Source organism: Eubalaena glacialis, chromosome 4 (genome assembly GCF_028564815.1).
Source record: "Eubalaena glacialis isolate mEubGla1 chromosome 4, mEubGla1.1.hap2.+ XY, whole genome shotgun sequence".
NCBI classification, from domain to species: domain Eukaryota; kingdom Metazoa; phylum Chordata; class Mammalia; order Artiodactyla; family Balaenidae; genus Eubalaena; species Eubalaena glacialis.
In genome coordinates this window covers 172,187,613-172,204,336 of record NC_083719.1, presented here as the reverse complement: position 1 = coordinate 172,204,336, position 16,724 = coordinate 172,187,613, and the positions used below count along the sequence as shown (strand labels likewise).

Below are 16,724 nucleotides of genomic sequence, written 5' to 3'. Positions count from 1 at the left end.
TGTCTGCAGAGAATTGGTTATTGGTATTCGAAACACCCCCAAAATGTGTATTATTGACTGCAGACATCCAGTAGAACTCATGTTCTAATGTGATTGCCAGAAATATAAGGAAATCCCAGGCTTCACCGGTGACATTATAGTGCCCTGCCACAGGAGGTGGAAGTTCCACCAGGCATCTTTAGGAGTATCAGGTTCAGGTCTGAGCATTGCACTTCAAATAGACACATTAACAGACCAACCCTCACCTAGGACAACATAACTAAATAGGTGAAGGTGCTAAGCCACATCCTAGTTAAGGGTTTAGAGACATCCAGGCAAAAGATGAGAAGACCTAGAGTGTGAGTGTTGTCTCTGAGGAATTGAGATCAGCATCTCTTAGCAGACCCTGGGGAGCAGAACAAAGACCAATGCACAAAAACAAAGAAGGGGCTGCATAGAAATAAGAACTGCAGGCAGTGTAGCAATGACTAGCATGCCTAGAAATTTTTACGCGTAAAACAGGTGACTACCCATGTGAATGTCTTAGAAGCAAGTGTTTCGCTGCTTCACTGGGCTGCACAATTCCTAAGCTTTCTTTCAACTCTGAGACTCTCCACTTCTATATGTAATAGAGAAGAACAAATCTGACTCCATATTAGATCTGGTTCTTTTACTTTAACCTTTGTGCTCTGTTGCCTGTGCTTAGTCATGCTTTGCACCTTTGTATAAGAATGTTGCCTGTAGCCTGAAATATACAGAATAGCCTATTCTCAAGGCTCTGACTTTTAAGAGTCATCCATTTGGAGACAAAATGTTGCAGAACAGAGGGTAACATTTGTCTTGTTGGAGGTTTATGGGAACAGTGTGACCTGACCTACATGGACAGTGCAAGAACAAAGGATTACAACACCAAGAAGTCTGCAACAACCACCCATGCCCTTCCCTCAACTTGCCTTTAAAAATGTTTGCTGAAACCCTTAAAGGAGTGCAGGGTTTTGGGGTACATGAGCCACGCATCTCCTTGCATGGCCCTGCAATAAACCTTTCTCTGCTCCAAACTGCAATGTTTCAGTTTGTTTTGCCTCACTGTGTGCTGGGCACATGAACTTGCATTCAGTAGCATAGACATAACTAACTTACTAGCAGTGGGTAGTATCTAGTGCTTCAAACTACTTCAGATATTGTCTCTTCCATTCTCTACCCTCAACTCCACCTGATTAATCTTTTTTAGAGTGACCCCCATTCACATTTTCCAAACAATGTATCCCTAAAGATAAGTTGCTTTATTGCTGAGACACTCATGAAGACTTACCCCAGTTTCTGCAGGTTACATTGTGGATTCTTTGCTTTTTCACATAAAATTCCAACTCCTGAGTCTCCCAGAGCATTTTCCCCCAAGTAGAGTCTGGTCAGGGAATGGTTGGTGCTCAGGACGGATGCGAGATCATCACAACACACCGATGTGAGACAGCAACTGACCAACCTTCAGAGATGGCAGAATGTCACAACACCTCTCTCATGCCACCCCCCACTCTCCTGTGACTCAAGAAAGCACTTGTCCTGCCCTTGCCTATAGTCCAGTCCACACATGGAAAGAGTACATCCAAGCTCTTTATTAACTTTTTGCTTCTTTTTCTGGTTGGTATAATAGCACGTAAACACCTTCCAAGCCCATGCAATGTTACAACATCTTCCCAGATCTCTACATGTATTTTTATTGTGGTAAAATATGCATAACATAAAATTTACCATTGTAAACATTTATAAGTGTTCATTTATAAGCGCTACAACTCAGTAGCACTTAAGTACATTCACATAATTGTGCAACACTACCGCTGTTTATCTCCAGAACTCTTTTCATCTTCCCAAACTGAAACTTTGTACCCATTAAACAATAACTCCCAATTCCCCTCCCCCGAGCCCCTGGAAACCACCATTCTACATCTTGTCTCTATGAATTTGACAATTCTAGGTACTTCATATAAGTGAAATCATACAAATATTGCCCTTTTTCTTCTGGCTTATTTTACTGAATATATAGTCTTGTTTTGCTTTGCTTTTTTATAATAGCCACCCTAATGGGTACCATTTTCAAGTGCTTTCTTGTCTTCTTCAAAATTCAAGTCTCCCAGAAGCATTTAATGAAGAGCTGCATAGAATGTCAAGTGTCTGCGTTGCTTTAGCATCGTTTTTCCTATTCTGTGTGGACCAAGGCCCTGTCATCAAGTCCCAAAACTCTTCTAAAGCAATGCAGTACATTGGCTTTATTTTCTCAGCTAGGTTGTAAATACCTTAAAGGCAAGCATGACATTTTTGCTTTTTTAAGTTCCCCTCCAGGGCTGGGTATGTGGCTTTTCCTACAACAAACACTAACTGAATTAATTATTGACAAACACCCAGAGATAAACACAGGGAATCCTCTGAGCAGCAAAGGCCATTCTCACACTAAAATTCTAAACCATCGTGACTCATTGAAGCCACAGCTCATACTTCTTGAAGGAAATTAGTTCAGACTCACCAGAGCTTCTTCAGATTGCAAAATAGATGCCTCAGTCCCACACACAAAAGTCTGATTCCAAAGTCTCCCAGGGCATTGTGGCTCAGATCCAGTTCCACCAGCTTCTGATTGTTACTCAAGACCGAGGAGATGTTGAAGCAGCACTGATGGGAAAGGCAACACTGCCCCAACCTTCATGCCAAGCACAGAAACAGGAAACGTCAGAACGTGGGCAGCTTTTCTGTCACTACTTTCTGGTCTACGTTGGTTTTTAGCACCCGGAAGGGGCACTGTGTTCTCATGTTACAAAGAGAAAGTTATAACTAAATTTTTTATGGAAGAAAGAATTATCTTATCAGAACTCCTGAATACAGCTCAAGACATATTGGGAAGTTAGCTGTTGGGCTCACTGGCTCACAGTCTGAGACCACAGCTGCCAGTGAACACCCTCCAAAAATAATGGGCATATATATGAGTATATTATTGGCAAGTTCCAGTTTTGTAAATGAAAACAATGGTGAACCTATGGGTTCCACCTCTTTACCACATGTTGCTAACAGCTGAAACTCCTTCAGGTGGATACTATTCTCTCTAGCGTTGTACGCATCTACCTTTTCTCTTTGCCAACCTTGTCCCTGCTATACTGTTTGATGATTTTTTTTAAATTAATTAATTTATTTATTTTTGGCTGTGTTGGGTCTTTGTTTCTGTGCGAGAGCTTTCTCTAGTTGTGGCAAGCGGGGGCCACTCTTCATCACGGTGCGCGGGCCTCTCACTATCGCGGCCTCTCTTGTTGCGGAGCACAGGCTCCAGACGCGCAGGCTCAGTAATTGTGGCTCACGGGCCCAGTTGCTCCGCGGCATATGGGATCTTCCCAGACCAGGGCTCGAACCCGTGTCCCCTGCATTGGCAGGCAGATTCTCAACCACTGCGCCACCAGGGAAGCCCCTATACTGTTTGATGAGTTAATCCCAGCCCTTCATCTAAACCGAAGGAGCAAGCAGCTCTGATTCTTGATTTGCTTTACACACACACAAACACACACTCTGTCACCACCATCACCACCAATAACAACAATTAGTCCCTATCAGAGGAGCAAGAACAATATTCCAGCTCATCTCCAGGCGAATAGTTCAAATGTCCTGGAGCTCGTTGGATCATCTTTTCTGCCTCCATTTCCACACCAACTAGAAGCAAATGGATAATAGATCTTATCTGCAAAACATCTCATTCTCACCCATGTCTCCCGATTTGTGTCTCACTTTCTGGAATCACACAGGGGCACCCACAGGGGCGATGGGGAGAGTGGCATGGGATGATGGTGGAGAGGAAGGTTAAATGTCAAAACCAGCCAGAGCCTTGAAGGCAAGAAGAACATTTTATGTTTGTCAAAAGAGCAAAGAAAAAGCACTTAAGCATAGAAATGCCACGATCAAAGTATAATTTTCTAAATAACACTCTGTCTTTTGTACAGAGAATGATTGGTGAGTGGCAAAAGTAGATGCAGGGAGACCAAACAGCCAACATTCATTCAATATGTATTTTGGGGCATGAACACATGGTAAGAACAATGTCTCCAGACATTACAGAGACAATTGCAGAACAAACATGAATCCTGTCATGAGAAGTTTATGGTCTTAGAGTCTATTGCACTATCCAGGCAAATCATGGTGGTTGTTGGACCTGGGCTGGTGGAGTTGAGATAGGCTGGGACCTGGGACTCTTTACTGCAGTGCTTGCACCTGGACAAATATCTACTCAAGCAACAGAATACAAAGAAACTATAAGGGACTAAACATAACTGCATGCATGTGTGCAGTTGGGGCAAATTATGAACAATAAGATACAAAAAAGTCAAAACCCAACTGCCATTTCTGAGGTGCCAGGAGCAAAAGCAGGGTACTGTGCATGATCCCTGCACACAGCACCACCAAGGGGGTGGCAGACCACCTAAGCCACGCCTCTGGCCAGACCCCTGGATCTGCCCCTACTCTCACCCCATTTAAGGGACCAGCTCGCCCCCCGCTCAGGGAGCGAGCAAGGGCACCTGTTACTTGTTTTTGCTCCCTTGTGCTGTAGCATGAGCCCCAATAAAGCCTTGCCTGAATTCATCATCTGGCCTCTAATTAATTTATGTTGATTAAGGAGTCTAAGGACTCTAGTCAGTAATAGAGTGAGGATGAGGAAAAGTGGACAATGGTTTGTGTAATAGGTAAAATAAGACTGGTGATGGAGTGGTTATGACGAGCAAGAGAGGAAAGAATGAAAATGTCCTGGAGTGGTGGGCTTTAGCACTGGCTGTGTAGCTCATCAAAAATGCAGATGTGTGATGGAAGAGGGCTGGAGGGATGGCCCATACAACTGTGTGCTCAACTCAGGGCATGCGAGTCTGATTCACAGTGTGGGCTCACAGTAAGCATTTTATTAATAAATCTACAAGAGATTCCCTGTGACAATTTAATCTATGCAAAATATTTTGATGGGTTCCAGCCCAGGTAGCCATTGCTGCATTTGATGAAACTCTTCAGATCTCATCTGTAAGCATGGCTAATGAAGAAATGGAAGATACTGAAAGTCACGTCCTTTCATAACACCAACAAATGACTTATTTTCAGTTCCCCTTTATTCTTCCCCATCTTAAACTTCCCAAACAACTGTCCTCCAATCAATTTTGCCTTCCCACTTACTATGGGCTGAATTGTGTCCCCCCAAATATTTCAAGTTGAAGTCTCAACACTTAGGACCTCAGAATGTGACTATATTTGGAGACAGGGTTTAAAAAGTAATTAAGTTAAAATAGGTCATTAGGGTAGGCCCTAATCCAACATGACTTGTGTTCTTGTAAGAAGAAGAAATCAGACACACACAGAGACCATGTGAAGACACAAGGAGAGGACAGCCAACTACAAGCCAAGGAGAGAAGATGCAGAAGAAACCAACCCTTCTGACAACTTCATCTTGGACTTCTAGCCCCCAGGACTGTGAGAAAATTAATTTCTGTTGTTTAAGGCTCCCAGTCTGTTGTACTTTGTTATGACAACCTTAGAAAACTAATCACTAATCTGGTCCTTCTTCTCTCTCCCTCTCTCTCTCTCTCTCTGACACACACACACACACACACACACACACACATACACACACACATGTTCTTACCACAATCTGCGAATGTTACATCCAGGTTGATGGAGTGTTTCACATAATACCTTCATCCCTGGGTCTCCCAGGCTATTGCCACTGAGGTTCAATTCAGTGAGGTTCCAGTTATTGCTCAAGACTGAGAAGATGCCCCTGCAAATGCTGGAAGTGAGATAGTTCACCAATCTAGAAATTGGAAGGAAGGAAGGACAGAAAACAAAGTCAATCTCTAAGAATAGCAAACTGAAGCTAGGGGCCAGGAGTGGCTGACACCAGTTCAAAGGCCTCCCGGGAATTAAGAAATCAGTCACAGAACCAAAGATTGTGCACTGAGGAATGAAAAAGGCCAGAGGAGCCTTGGTAAGACTGTTCTACACACCTATGATTCAAAGAGCCTGTGAGGAATGGATAAAGAAGATGTGATGTATACACACACACACACACACACACACACATGCCACACAATGGAATACTACTCAGCCATAAAAAAATAATGAAATTTTGTCATTTGCAACAACATGGATGGACTTGAGGGTATTACGCTAAGTGAAATAAGTGAAAGACAAATGCTATATGATATCACTTATATGTGGAATCTAAAAAATAATACAAATAAACTTATTTACAAAACAGAAAGAGACTCACAGACATAGAAAACAAAGTTACGGTTACCAAAGTGGGGGGGAGGAATAAATTAGAAGGTTGGGATTAACATATACAAACTACTATATATAAAATAGATAACCAACAAGGACCTACTGTATAGCACAGGGAACTATATTCAATATTTTGTAATAACCTATAAGGGAAAATAATCTGAAGAAGAATATATATCTGAATCACTGTGCTGTACACCTGAAACTAACATGACACTATAAATTAACTATACTTCAATTAAAGAAATAAAAATTAAAAACTAAATTAAAGGGCTTCCCTGGTGGCACAGTGGTTGAGAATCTGCCTGCCAATGCAGGGGACACGGGTTCGAGCCCTGGTCTGGGAAGATCCCACGTGCCGCGGAGCAGCTGGGCCCGTGAGCCACAATTACTGAGCCTGCGCGTCTGGAGCTTGTGCTCCGCAACAAGAGAGGCCGCGATAGTGAGAGGCCCGCACACCGTGTTGAAGAGTGGCCCCCGCTTGCCACAACTAGAGAAAGCCCTCGCACAGAAACGAAGACCCAACACATAAATAAATAAATAAATACAAAAAAAATAATTAAAATTTAAAAAACTAAATTAAATTTAAAAATAATGAAATTTTGTCTTAACAACATGGATGAACTTAGAGGGTATTATGCTAAGTGAAATAAGTGAAAGACAAATACTGTATGATATCACTTATATGTGGAATCTAAAAAATAAAACAAACTAGTGACTACAATGGAAAAGAAACAAACTCACGGATATAAAGAACAAACTAGTGGTTACCAGTGGGGAGAAGGAAGGGGGAGGAACAAGATAGGGGTAGGGGATTAAGAGGTACAAACTACTATGTGTAAAATAAATAAACTATAAGAATACATTGTACAACACAAGGAATATAGCCAATATTTTATAATAGCTATAAATGGAATGTAACCTTTAAAAATTGTGAATCACTATGCCATACACCTGAAACTTATATAATATTGTACATCAACTATACCTCAATAAAAAATAATAATAATAAAATTAAAAGTAAAAAACAATTAAGAAAGAGCCTGTGACTTTGGCTGACTGTGAATACCCTCTGGCCCTTCCCTCAGGCATCCTTCTCCTCCTTCAACAGTCGGCTGTCTTGTCCATGGCCCTGGACACTCTGCTAAGTGACCCAGAGACCAGTTCTCACATTGGCTGCACAATAGCATCAGCAGTGCTCTCGAAAATCCCTAGGCCAGGCCATAGGAATAAAGTCAGAATCTCTGAGGTGGGACCAAGCATATTGATATTTTTAAGACTTCCAGGTGATTTCAAAGTTCAGCTCTTGTTAAAATGCAGATTCTGACTCCATGGATCTAGGATCAGGCCTGCAGTCCTGCACTTCTAACAGGCACCAGGTGGATGCCCATGCTGCTGGCCCTTCGAAGGCTCTAGAACACGCAAAGCAAGCGCCTGCCCTCAAAGAAGGTAGCTGTCATCTAGCAAAATGGGCATCAGGCTCTTCATCAGGAGTTTTAGTCTGAGTCTCTGCCAGCCTTCCTCACAGCCGTGTGATCTTTGTCAGATGTCTTGTTTACTCAGCTTCAATTTTAGAGCCCTAGAGAGCAGATCTTCTCCTCTTAGTCCCCCTCTCTCTTTCTCTCCCTCTCCCATCTTCTTTCTAGCTATTCTGAACTATTTGCCATTGTCAAAATGTACCCTGCTTTCCCACCTCCCACCCTTTGAACCCACTATTCTCTCAATCTGGGCTGCCCTTTGCACATCCATGGCTCTCTCATGCCCCATCGTTCAGGGTCCGGCTGTTCAAGGGCTCCACCCATGTGCTTCAGGTGCACTCCACCAGTGTTCTTGCCAAAGCCCATCCTCTCTACCAACTGCCCTTGTTTCCTGCCTGTCCCCACAAACCAACTGTAAGTCGCTGTGAGCAGGACCTTGGTCTTAGCCACCACTGAAGCCCCAGCGGGTGGTCCTTGATGACCCGACAGTAAATAGAAAAGTCATCCTGGTAGTGGTGCTGAGGCAAAGAGAGGGAGCTGAAAATTTATTGCTGCCAGTGAAAGGGTCAGCTCTCTTTCTCCTGAATTTTGTCCTATGTCAAGTGTCTTCTATAGCGGTTAAACCCAAGCATTCACAGAGCAACCACCTCCCCACAGCCACTGTAGCTGTGGCAGTTTCTGTGCAAGGACTTAGAAGTCAAGTAACTCAATCCCTTCACTGTACACACACAGCAACTGGCGTCCAACCCCCTAGCAAGTGGGTGAACAGACCCTGAAGGGGGTGCTGTTGATGAATGCCTGGCTGCAAACACAAGGTGGGGGCCTTGGAGCACTCTCTCCTTTCCAGCCCTATTTCCCTCGATTTCCCCTCATTGGTTGGTCCAGTGAAGCCATGTCCCTCCCCATTTTCTCCAACATAAGTACTCTTCCTCAGATCATATTCATGCTTTCTTCATACAAGAGCCCATTGCACAAATCCCTTTACCTTCTCCTCCACTCACGCACATCCTATCAATCCTTCACGGCAGGCTCAAACTCCACTCCTCCAAGAAACCTCCCCCAAGCATCCAACGCTGAGGGCCCTCTGTCCTCTGTGTCCCTGGGCAGAGTCAAAGGGGTTGTTTTGCCCCTTAGGTACTGATAGGGTATTATGCACTAAAGCCCCAAGTACATTACAAGCAATTTGAGTTTACGAACATTTTTATTCCATTCTTTCTCCCACAGAATGCCTTGTGCTAAATTGGCATCCACCAAACATTTGCTTTTTGTTTCATTGTCTTTTTTCTCATGGCGTTTGTCCACCTACCCTTTCTCTACTAGTCAATATCTGCCAATGAAGGGGTCTGGTAGAAATGAGTGGTGGTGGCATTATTATGTAGCTGTGGCAACCGCATTTGCAAGACAGTTGAGAAGGAAGGAGAGAGAGCAGGTGCCAAGAGATAGGTGGCTGGAAAATAGAAGACATATACTACCACCTGCCTGAAGCAGAATCTCCTTACCGCTGAGAATATGCAACATGAGGATTAGAGAGGACACAATGGTTCACATCAGAGTGTTGAACTTCCTCCTCTTTCTCCTCCTCCTCTTCCTCCTCCTCCTCCTCCTTGGATGAGTTATGGAGCAATCTCAGGGAAAGTGATTCCACGTGGCGACAGTTCTCAATACAAAAAGAAGAAACCACATGGTCCATTCTGGTGGAGAGCTTGATCTCAATTTTGGGGAAATAGCCCATGGCCCTTTGCACAAAGTCCTCCTCCTGCATCTCATACAAACAGTAGAACAATTCCAGCTGGCTGGGCTCAATCTGTAGCATCTTTGCCTCGGCTTTTGCTTCAATCCATTTTAGCAACTCCAGCCTGATTTTCTGAGAGATCTTGCAACTCAGTTTTTTCTCCAAGTAGGAGGTTCTCTCCTGGTTTATAAGACCAAAGAGAAAACGGACAACGAAAATCAGATACCCTTTTTCAAACTTGCCATAGTTTTCGAGAAGGACTGTCACATCTCGGTTGGGAAGCTTCAGACTACTCTGCTGCGTGTTGCTCATCTCCCCCTGATTCTCCTCTTCCAGCAGATAGTACATGGCAGCAAAGAACTCCTGGAACGTCATGTGGATGAAGCTGTAGAATTTCTCACAGTCCACTTCCTTTTGGAATAGGTTCATCCTCAAGAAAGCAGACACATCTGCCTTCTGCAGGCCATGATTCCTGAGGTCACACTCCTCAAACAGGATTTTTTGGTTCCAGATTCCATCTGCAGCCAATGAACAGAGACCCCAGAGGGTGGCAGAGTTGTGGTGCTCCTGGCTCCCTCCTTGGGACTGCAACAAACTGGAGAGGAAGAAGATATACACGGCAGTGGTGGTCTTGGATGTCCGGGCAAGGCTCTTGCCACTGTCCATCTGCTGTTTCAGCCCAGTGCACACGATCCAGCAGACCAGGGGAATAAAGCACATGGTGAAGAGGATCTCATTCTCCTGAATCAGCCTGAAGGCTTCCCTGGCTTGCTGTTCATCTGAGAAATACTTAAAGAAATATTCCTTCTTTCTGACCTCCGAGAAACCCAGGATCTCCACATGACGAGCCCGGCCCAGCAAGTGCTGAAGTTTCTCCAGGGCCACGGGTCTTGTGGTGATGAGCAGAGAGGCCTCGGGAAGCAGTCTTTTCCTTATGAGGCTGCTCAGGAGAATGTCTCCCCGCTCCACCTTCTGCCAGTTGGTGCAGAGTGCTTCTGTGTGCTCATCAAAGGCACCTTGCAGCTCATCAAAACCATCCATGAGGAAGAGGATCCTGGAAGGCTTGCTCACAATCTTGCCTATGGGTGGGTTTGGGCCAGGGCAGCAGCTGGCGATCAGGTCCCCCAGGCTCCTCTGCATCCCAAGGCTCACCTCCCGACAGTGAATGTAAAACAAATAGTCAAATTTGTCCTGGTAAAGTTCCCCTGACGCCCAGTCCAACATGATCTTCCTGGCCAGTATTGTCTTCCCAATGCCCGCTGCTCCCTGGAATACCACCGTGTGCACAGGCTCAGAGTGTTGGTCCTCAGGATCAAAAAGCAATTCCAAGTTCATGGAACTCACGGGGCCATCCTGCATCTTGGCTGAGGTCCTACCAATGGCCAGGAGCTCATGCTCTCTCTCCTGCTGGCTCCGGTGTTCCTTGATGAGACGCAGCCTGGTGAAGCGTTTGTTGAGGTTCACGCTCTCACCCAGACGGGCATTCCTGTCTTTGATACACTGGAATCTGCTTCTCACATATTTTCTGTACTTCTTACAGTAATCTGTGGCAGAGACAGAAAGTTAGATTTTGGAAGAAGCCTGAGCACATCCACCAGAGATGAGCTATCAGCAGGGGCCGGTGGTCTGTAAGGAATGGTAACTGGAATTGAGGAATGGGAGTTGCAGTTTCTCTCCACTGCCTGGGTATGAACAGCCCCAGAAAATCTAGGATGTCAAAGTCTTCCTAGACACGGTTAAACAAAAGAACAGCAAAGCGCCATATGAACTGGCCCTGGCCAGAAGATCCTTTTTATTCAATCTTACTCCTTTAGGTAGTCTGCAGCTCATGCCTGATAAAACCTGAAACACTCAATTGCCTCCCCTTGGTTCTGGGACTCCCAGGAGCCATGCAAACATGAATCTATTTCTTAAGCTGAAGTGGATTTCCTGAGACAGGCCTTTTCACCCCAAGGAGCAGGAACATGTTAGGATCACCAAATTATCCACCTTCCTAGCTTCAAGTACCTACAGAACCAGGTCTCCAAACCCAACTAGAAGTGCCACCCCCATTGCTTACCTTTCTTTTTTTTACAAATAGAGATTCTGGAAAGGTACCCCAGTAAACCCATCCACTCCTCTTCAAGGCTTTCTTCCTGGCTTATCACAGAAACATTTGCATTGTCTGAGAGTAAAAGGAAGAAAAATTCAAAGTGTCAAAACTCAGGACTCCTGATTAAGGTGACGTCATTGAGATCCAATATCTAACACCTGGCACAGGTCAAAGGCACCTGCCCTGAACATCTCCCAAACCAGAATACAGCTCAGTTGAATGTCCAGTTAGGGGCATTCCTGTACTCCTAATTTCAAAGCAATGGATACCACCCAGAATTATGTCCACACTGTATCCAGTCTTGGAATCTGTCTCCCAAGCCTGGAAATCAAACAGTAAACATGTGAGGCATCAAGGTTTCTTATCCTCATTTGTCTTTGGCAGACTCCCTCCCTGGTGCTCTTGTTTTGAGGCCATCCCACACACTTTCCAATATCCCCAAGATGGCTAAAGGCCAGCAATATCATCCTTCCTTGACCCCAAACACCTGAAATTCATCTTACCCATATCCTGAGTCTTAAGAGTAAGAATAACCAATCTGACTTATGTCTATTTCTCTATTTCAGTATTCAGAATCCTGGCTGACTTTAGATTCACCTAGAAAGCTTTAAAAACACTGATTCCAGGACTCCACCTCCAGTGATCCTTTGTCAATTCTCTGAGGTGGAGCCCAGGCACCATTATATTTTAAAAGCTCCAACATGCATCCACAGTTGAGAATCACAGATCTAAACAATCACTGAATAACACATCCCAAAGAAGCATCTTATAGGAGAAATTAGACACAGTAGAATAAGAGCTAGGCACCAAGGGAAACACACGGGACAGATAACTTTAGGTGGGCAGGAACCGAAGAGCTACATAAAGGATTCCTGATAGGTGTCTACTTATTCTGAATGGCAATGCTGTTAATCCAACACACACAAAACCACAAAACAAAATCTAAACATTAACTCAAACCAAGACTAAAATTTAATTCTTACCTAAAACCTAACCCTAGCCAGCACCCCCCATAAAAACAAAAAAATTCTAACCCTAGTTATCATTCTTCAACCCCACAACCCAGATGTAAAAGCCAAATGGCACAGTGGTTAAGAGCCAGGCTTCCACCAAAGACACACTTGGCATTGAATCCCAGTCTTGGCTCTGATTAGAACAGAGTCATGGACAACCAAAACCTTTTCCAGGCTCACTTCACATGGTTGTGCAACCAATCTCCAGAATTATTTTTCATCTTGTAAAAATGAAACTCTATACCCATTAAACAACAATTCTCCATTCCCCATTCCCTGCAGCCCCTGGCAACCGCCAGGGGCTGTGACTGGCTTATTTCACTCAGTATAATAAAACTGAAAGTTCATTTGAAAAAGCACAGGCTTCCTGGGGTTCTTGTGAAGAATGAATAAAATCCACAAAAACTGCTTAGTGAACTACTTCTGCCACTATGATTATTATACTTTAAAAGGGTTATTGAGTATGTAAGTACTGACACATTAATAACTGTGTTATTATATGCAATTTGTTTATAACATCCCACTGGTGTACGCCCTTGCCCTCATGCCCCCATATTATTTTTATCTCCCTCATTAGACCCATATTGCTTCCCCAGTTCACTGTGCTTCTGACCTGATGATTCATTTTTTTTTTTTTGCCAGTATAAATACATTTTAATTGACTTTAGACATGCCAATATGGACAATACAGGGTTGGAAGAAAAAACAGGGTAAACAGGGTAAACATTCATTAGAAAACAGAAGTTTAAATATATAAAACTGACTTCAAATGGCATGGATATACTACATACACACCACCATTTTTGTCTGACCATTTCAGAAACGCTGATTCATTTTTATTCCCCCTTTCCGCTAGCTCAACATCATCATCCTGTGATTTTCTAGATTCCTCTGAGCCCATCCTTGTACCCTTCCCTTGCTCAGAACCAGAGCCAGAAGGAAGAACCTCACCCTCAGCCTGTCCACAGGGCTAAAGAGTATTTCTTTGATCATTCCAACACCCAAAGTAATGGCCATAGGAAAAGCTTTTCCCCAGAAATTATGTAGTTCTATAAGGTGAGAGGTTGCCCCCTGAGCCATGGGAAGCAGAGATTCAAGTTTGTTGACTATGCAGGCAGACACATGAGGAGCTAGATGGAGACCTGGAGGAAGTTTCAGGCACAGGAGAGATTTGGATTAAGTGTAACTATTCAGAGAAGATTCCTAGCGGTATATGAGCCCTGACTTAGGTTTTTAAAAAAGTTAGAAAAAAGTAAACTGCTTTCCTCCATCTTCTCATAGCACTATCATGAGAAGAAAAAAGAAGATGAAGCCAAGATAATAAAACAAGTGATTAAAAAACAAACATACTGGGCTTCCCTGGTGGCACAGTTGTTAAGAATCCGCCTGCCAATGCCGGGGTCGTGGGTTCGAGCCCTGGTCCGGGAAGATCCCACATGCCGCAGAGCAACTAAGCCCGTGCACCACAAGTACTGAGCCTCCGCTCTAGAGCACACAAGCCACAACTACTGAACCCAAGTGCTACAACTACTGAAGCCCGTGCACCTAGACCCTGTGCTCCACAACAAGAGAAGCACCGCAGTGAGAAGCCCGCGCACCGCAACGAAGACCCAACACAGCCAAAAAATAAATAAATAAAATAAATTTAAACAAACAAACAAACATACTAACTTTGATTCGTCAAAGGATACCATTAACAGAGTGAAAAGGCAACCCATAGAATGGGAGAAAACATTTGCAAATCATATATCTGATGAGAGGTTAATATCCAAGATATATAAAGAACTCCTACAAGTCAACAACAAAAAAGACAAACAACCCAATTAAAACATGGGAAAGGGACTTGAACAGGCATTTCTCCAAAGATAACCAAATGACTAACAAGCACATGAGAAGGTGCTCACGTCACTCGTCAATAGGGAAATGCAAATCAAAACCACAATGAGATACCATCTCACACCCATTAGGACTGCTACTATCAAAAAAATATAAATATATATATAAAATAAGTGTTGGTAAGGATGTGGAGAAATTAGAACAATTGTACACTGCTAGTGGGAGTGTAATATGATGCGGTCATTATGGAAAACATTCCTCAAAAATTTAAACTAGAATTACCATGTAATCCAGTAATTCCACTTCTGGGCATATATCCAAAAGAATTGAAATCAAGGTCTCAAAGAGATTTGTACAGCCATGTTCATAGCAGCATTATTTACAATAATCAAAAGCTAGAAGCAACCAGAAAGTCCACTGATGGATGAATGGATGAACAAACTGTGGTATATACATACCACAAAATATTATTCCACCTTAAAAAGGAACGAAATCCTGCCATATGTGACAACATGGGTGAGGCTTGAGGATGTTTATGCTGAGTGAAATAAGCCAGATACAAAAAGACAAATACTGTATGATTCCACTTATAAAAGGTACTGGAATAGTCAAATTCATAGAGACAGAAAGAGATTGCCAGGGGCTGAGGGGAGGGTAGAATGAGGAATCATTGTTTAATGGGTACAGAGTTTTGCAAGATGAAAAGATTTCTGGAGATTGATTGCACAAAAATGTGAATGTGCTTAACACCAATGAATCATACACTTTAAAATGGTTGACAGTAAGTTTTGTATTATGGGTATTTTATCACAATTTTAAAAAATATACCATCTTCCTTCCACTCACCCCATTCTGGCTCATCCCTCTTAGCTTTCTCATAAAGGTCTCTCCTGTTGATTGCAGCAAAAATCCACTTGGCCATGGCCCATGCTTTCTCCTCTCCATTGAAATCAATCATCAGAGTGGCTAGATCCACGTGATCTGCTTTCTCTGTCTGACCCCGAGGAAGTGACGTGCAGCCCTTCTGACTAGGATAGTCTTCTAAGTGCATCTTGAATTTCTTAAAGTCTACGTCTTCCAGATCCTCCAGGTAACGAGCCAGCTTGCAGCGGACACTTGCCATGCTCATCTGCAGCCCTGGTCAGAGTCCTTGGGCATAGGTCCACACTGGGAAATCAGGTGGTGAAAACAGCATATGGATAAGAAGTCTTTTAAGAAGTCTACCCTCAGAGAAAACTAAACTATCAAAAACCCAGAAGATTGAAAGGAAAAAAAGAAATCACCAGACTCTAACGAGTTGCCATCTTTCGTTTTGAAAAGCGAGTCAAATACTTACCAGAGAGCTTTCCTATTGGCTTGACCCAGGAGTGTGTCCTGAGCCATGGAAAAAAGGTGCTCCTGTGGAGAGAAACAATTAAACCCACAAGCACAGTCACATTAACATTGCAATGTGTATCTTAAACCACTTCCTGATGCCACCTTGATGTATCACCAAGAGAACTTTGGTCCCACTGATCACTGGCTATGTGTGACCTTGGACAAATTCTTCACTGTTCTTCAACTTCAGTTTCCTCGTCTATAAAATGACAGAGTAGAAAATATGTTTTTTACATTCCTTCCAACTGAAAGACTCTGGTTTCTTGTTTCTGTTTTGAACCAAGGAAAGATGAGTAAGGGACAAAAGAAGAAGGATGCCAGGAATGAGTAAATATGGCGATAACAGAGCAGCATATGTATAGAGAGAGAAAAGGAGAGAGAACATAAAAGCATGTAGAGGAGAGGATGGTCTGCAATAGCACTTTTATCAGTCCACTGATTGATAAAAACTGAAATGGGATGGAACTTGGGGTGATAAGGGAGAATAATAAACACATATATTTCTTTAATGTCTCTTTGCAAAAATCACAATTATAATAATTATTAGAACTCACATTTATTGAGAGCTTCTCATGGGCTAGGTGCTGCCCTGATGCACAAAGCCCAAAGATTAAATTCCTAGTCCCATGGTATGGAAGTAGAGACTGAGTCTTAGGCTAAGTGACTTGCCCAGGTTTTCACAGCCAGGAGGGACAAAGCCAGGATTTAGACCAGGGTCACTGATTTCTGAGTCATGCCCCTAACGTTGCATTTTTCTCAGCTTAAAAAGTGTGAGACCGTTTCTTCCACCATTTAAGTAGCTATCTCAGTCAGATAGGAGGAAAAATTATCAAAGATGATAAAAATAAATGGTTAAAAGGCAAAGACATTTTCCCAGGTTTTATCACACAGAGTCTTTCATTACAGTGTTCAACAATTCAGTTTCCTAA

General features: G+C 43.2%; 1 protein-coding gene across 1 annotated transcript in view; it reads right to left on the bottom strand.

The window, feature by feature from the left end:
• Positions 1 to 15,794, bottom strand: part of NLRP3 (NLR family pyrin domain containing 3) — a 53,176-nt gene extending 37,382 nt beyond the window's left edge. The window contains exons 1-7 of the mRNA XM_061188593.1: positions 15,755 to 15,794; positions 15,265 to 15,585; positions 11,537 to 11,641; positions 9,245 to 11,021; positions 5,630 to 5,797; positions 2,498 to 2,668; positions 1,292 to 1,462 (exon numbers count right to left, since the gene is read on the bottom strand). Coding sequence (XP_061044576.1) covers positions 1,292 to 1,462; positions 2,498 to 2,668; positions 5,630 to 5,797; positions 9,245 to 11,021; positions 11,537 to 11,641; positions 15,265 to 15,547 — 2,675 coding nt within the window. The 5' untranslated portion in view covers positions 15,548 to 15,585; positions 15,755 to 15,794. The remainder of the gene's footprint in view (positions 1 to 1,291; positions 1,463 to 2,497; positions 2,669 to 5,629; positions 5,798 to 9,244; positions 11,022 to 11,536; positions 11,642 to 15,264; positions 15,586 to 15,754) is intronic.
• Positions 15,795 to 16,724: the final 930 nt, after the last annotated feature.